We start from the raw sequence: 3047 nt of genomic DNA, 5'->3' as shown, positions 1-3047 counted from the left end.
CCTGCTACCATGCTTGGCTAATTTTTGTATTTTTAGTAGAGATGGGGTTTCGCCATCTCTGTTGGCCAGGCTTTAGTCTCAAACTCCTGACCTCAGGTGATCAGCCCACCTCAGTCTCCCTAAGTGCTGGGATTACAGGCGTGAGCCACCATACCTGGCTTCTTTTCCTTATTTTAAATCATTTTCTTCTTCTATAGAATTAAGGCTTGATGTTCCCTTTTCTCAGAAGGTTGGGCCAAATGCGGTTGTCTGAACTTGTCAAGAACCTTCCAGGCTGGGCACGGTGGCTCACACCTGTAATCTCAACACTTTGGGAGGCTGAGGTGGGAGGATCCCTTGAGCTCAGGAGTTTGAGACCAGCCTGGGTAATATAGTGAGACCTCATCTCTGCTTATATAAAAATAAAATAAAATAAAATAAAAAAGGAACTTTCCAAACCTTCCCAAGAAAAGAAAACAGAGCTTAGAGAGAAGCACATGGGTGCAGAAACTTCCCTGAGAACAGAAAGAGGTTCAAATTCTCACAGCACCCAGTGCCAGCAAGGGGCTCAGGGGACAGGACCTCAGAGGAGAATGGCCTGCAAGGGCCCCCTGCAATTGGAACCATGCCTTTCAACAGTGAGCCTGTCAGCAAGCGACAGCAGGGACGTGAGACCAGAGGACCACCCACCAAATGCCTCAGACTCCTTAGGACCTCTGTCTAACTCTGGAGGGTGGGAGGGAAGGGATTCCTAAGTGTGACTAAGGTGGAGTTTGCCACCATCTGCTCAGGATGGGGCATGCCACACCCATGATTTCATTTGATTTTTCCAAATTTAAAAAAACGGAGATGATTGCTGATCCTTCATATAGTGAGTTAAAATTCATACTACACTTGTTATGCACACACACGTACAAGGAAATGTACAGACCAGGACACATACACAGCACAAAAGCTTCAGGCAGTTACAAATGCTCAGACAAGCAGAACAATTCACACTCATGCACACAAAGGGCACATGACCTCAGGTAAACTCACAATCACCCAAACCACACAAAAACATATGCTTAGAGGGCAGATACACACCAAACACACACTTAAAAGACACAAGGACACAACAAACCCTCAGACTGCACAGGCAAATATCTTAATTACATAAAATTACCCACGCACAAAGAGTTGTTTACAAACACACGCTCAACATCAACACACAAACTCACATCCACGTATAACATACAAAGACCTATAGAAACTACAACAGAAAGGCACAGGTCAGTTACACACACACACACACACACACACACACACGTCATCCACAGGAGCGCCTACACAGAAGCTCAAGTGGAATGCACGGGCTACAGGCTCTTGCAGGCCCAGCAGCTATGACGGTGCGGGTGGGGAGAGGGCTGACACCATCTTGTTCCCCAGCCTAAGAGAGAGCGGGGCCCTCTCCTAGGGTCCCAAATAGGGGTCCCTATTTGGGGAGCACCTATCTCCTCTGAGGAGGTTAGAGAACAAGCTCCTGGTTAGACCCAGCTGCTGAGAGCTGGCCCCTGAGCCCAACTTCCATGCCCACCCACAAGCTTGGGTGCATGCTCCCACCCGCCAGCCCAGCCCAGCCCATACCGTGCTGAAGTTGGGGAAGAGACTGAGCGGGGCAGCGCCATTGAAGTGGAAGGCGAGCAAGTGCTTGAAGTCCAGCGGGGGCTGCAGAGGCCGGGTGGGCAGGGGCAGGGAGGCCAGCAGGGGGCTGGGGGCGCTGGAGGCCAGGCCTGCTGCAGGAGGAAGAAGGGCACGGTCTGAAATGGGCTCTCTCCTACCTCTGTAGCCAGAACAAGAGGCAGATGGGCTCCCTGGGTGTGGAGCTGGGCAGAAACCTGTATCTCTCTTCACAGGGTGGCACCAGCCAGACCCAGGGTGATTATAGCCCCCTTCCCTGTGCCCTTCCTTCCCACAGCTGGGGAAGCAGAGGCAGGGAGTCCACAGCTGGAGGCTCCCAGCCCAGAGGGATGGCCCTCCCGCCCCTACTGAGGCAGCATACTGAACCCGAGGGCAGCCCAGCCAAGAGGGACAGAGGGGTCTGGGCAGGCCCCTGTCACACACCACCATGGAGACTGCATGATGTGCTGGGATTCCATTTTATTGCAAATTAAACTCAAACCCAGGGGTATTAGGAAAAGGCCAGCTCTCGCCCCTCTCACTCTCTATCCTCCCTCCCTCCAGATCCCCAGGCTTTCGCAGCCAGGGCTGACAGGAGGGAATGGGAAACCCATGGGCTCTGAAGGGATGTGTTCCCCAGCTCTGGTGAGGTCTAAACTGCTTCCCCCAGGAGGCAAATAAGCCAGTGTCCCTGGGTTGGGCCTTGAGGCCAGTCCTCGGAGGCAGCAGGTACAGCACTGTGGATTTGCAGTCTTTGGTCTTAAAGGTCTGAGGCAAGGGCAGGGGAGGGGTAGGAACTTGGAGAGCGACTGGACTTTGAGGAATAAAAAATTAGAAAAAATAAATAAATCCAGCCCATCTGGGGCATTTTTGGACCCTGTCATTGCAAAACCAAAAGTAGTCCTTTTAGATGTTTGTGTGGTAACACTATGAAAGATAGCATAGGTTTATTTCACATTTGTAGGTTTTATGTCTATATACACAGTTATACACAGAAAAGGCCTGAGGCAGCCCACTGACGAGGAGGGGAGGAAGGGAAACACTGTCTCCCTGGAACCACTGGCCCTTGAACCACCAGCTTGTGTATAGAGAGGACACTGTGCTGTGCGTCAGAAACAAGCACGGTCATCTACTCCCCAGTCACAGCTGAAGAGAAGAGACACTGCCAGGAGTGGGACTAAGAAACAGCCAAGGGCAGGGTGCGGTGGCTCGTGCCTGTAATCCCAGCATTTTGGGAGGCCGAGGCAGGTGGATCGCTTGAGGTCAGGAGTTCGAGACCAGCCTGGCCTATATGGTGAAACCCCGTCTCTACTAAAAATATAAAAATTAGCCGGGCGTGGTGGCGGGCGCCTGTAATCCCAGCTACTCAGGAGGCTGAGGCAGGAGAATTGCTTGAACCCGGGAGGCAG

At 52.0% G+C, this 3047-nt stretch overlaps 1 protein-coding gene across 1 annotated transcript in view; it reads right to left on the bottom strand.

Annotated features, from left to right (window-relative positions):
- Positions 1-3047, bottom strand: part of ZNF385C (zinc finger protein 385C) — a 43334-nt gene that overhangs the window by 10597 nt on the left and 29690 nt on the right. Inside the window, exon 3 of the mRNA XM_011929737.1 lies at positions 1606-1751. Coding sequence (XP_011785127.1) covers positions 1606-1751 — 146 coding nt within the window. The remainder of the gene's footprint in view (positions 1-1605; positions 1752-3047) is intronic.

This window comes from Colobus angolensis, unplaced genomic scaffold, assembly GCF_000951035.1.
Source record: "Colobus angolensis palliatus isolate OR3802 unplaced genomic scaffold, Cang.pa_1.0 Scaffold83, whole genome shotgun sequence".
Taxonomy (NCBI): domain Eukaryota; kingdom Metazoa; phylum Chordata; class Mammalia; order Primates; family Cercopithecidae; genus Colobus; species Colobus angolensis.
The sequence above is the reverse complement of the archived record's forward strand: the minus strand, read 5'-3'. Positions and strand labels throughout refer to the sequence as shown.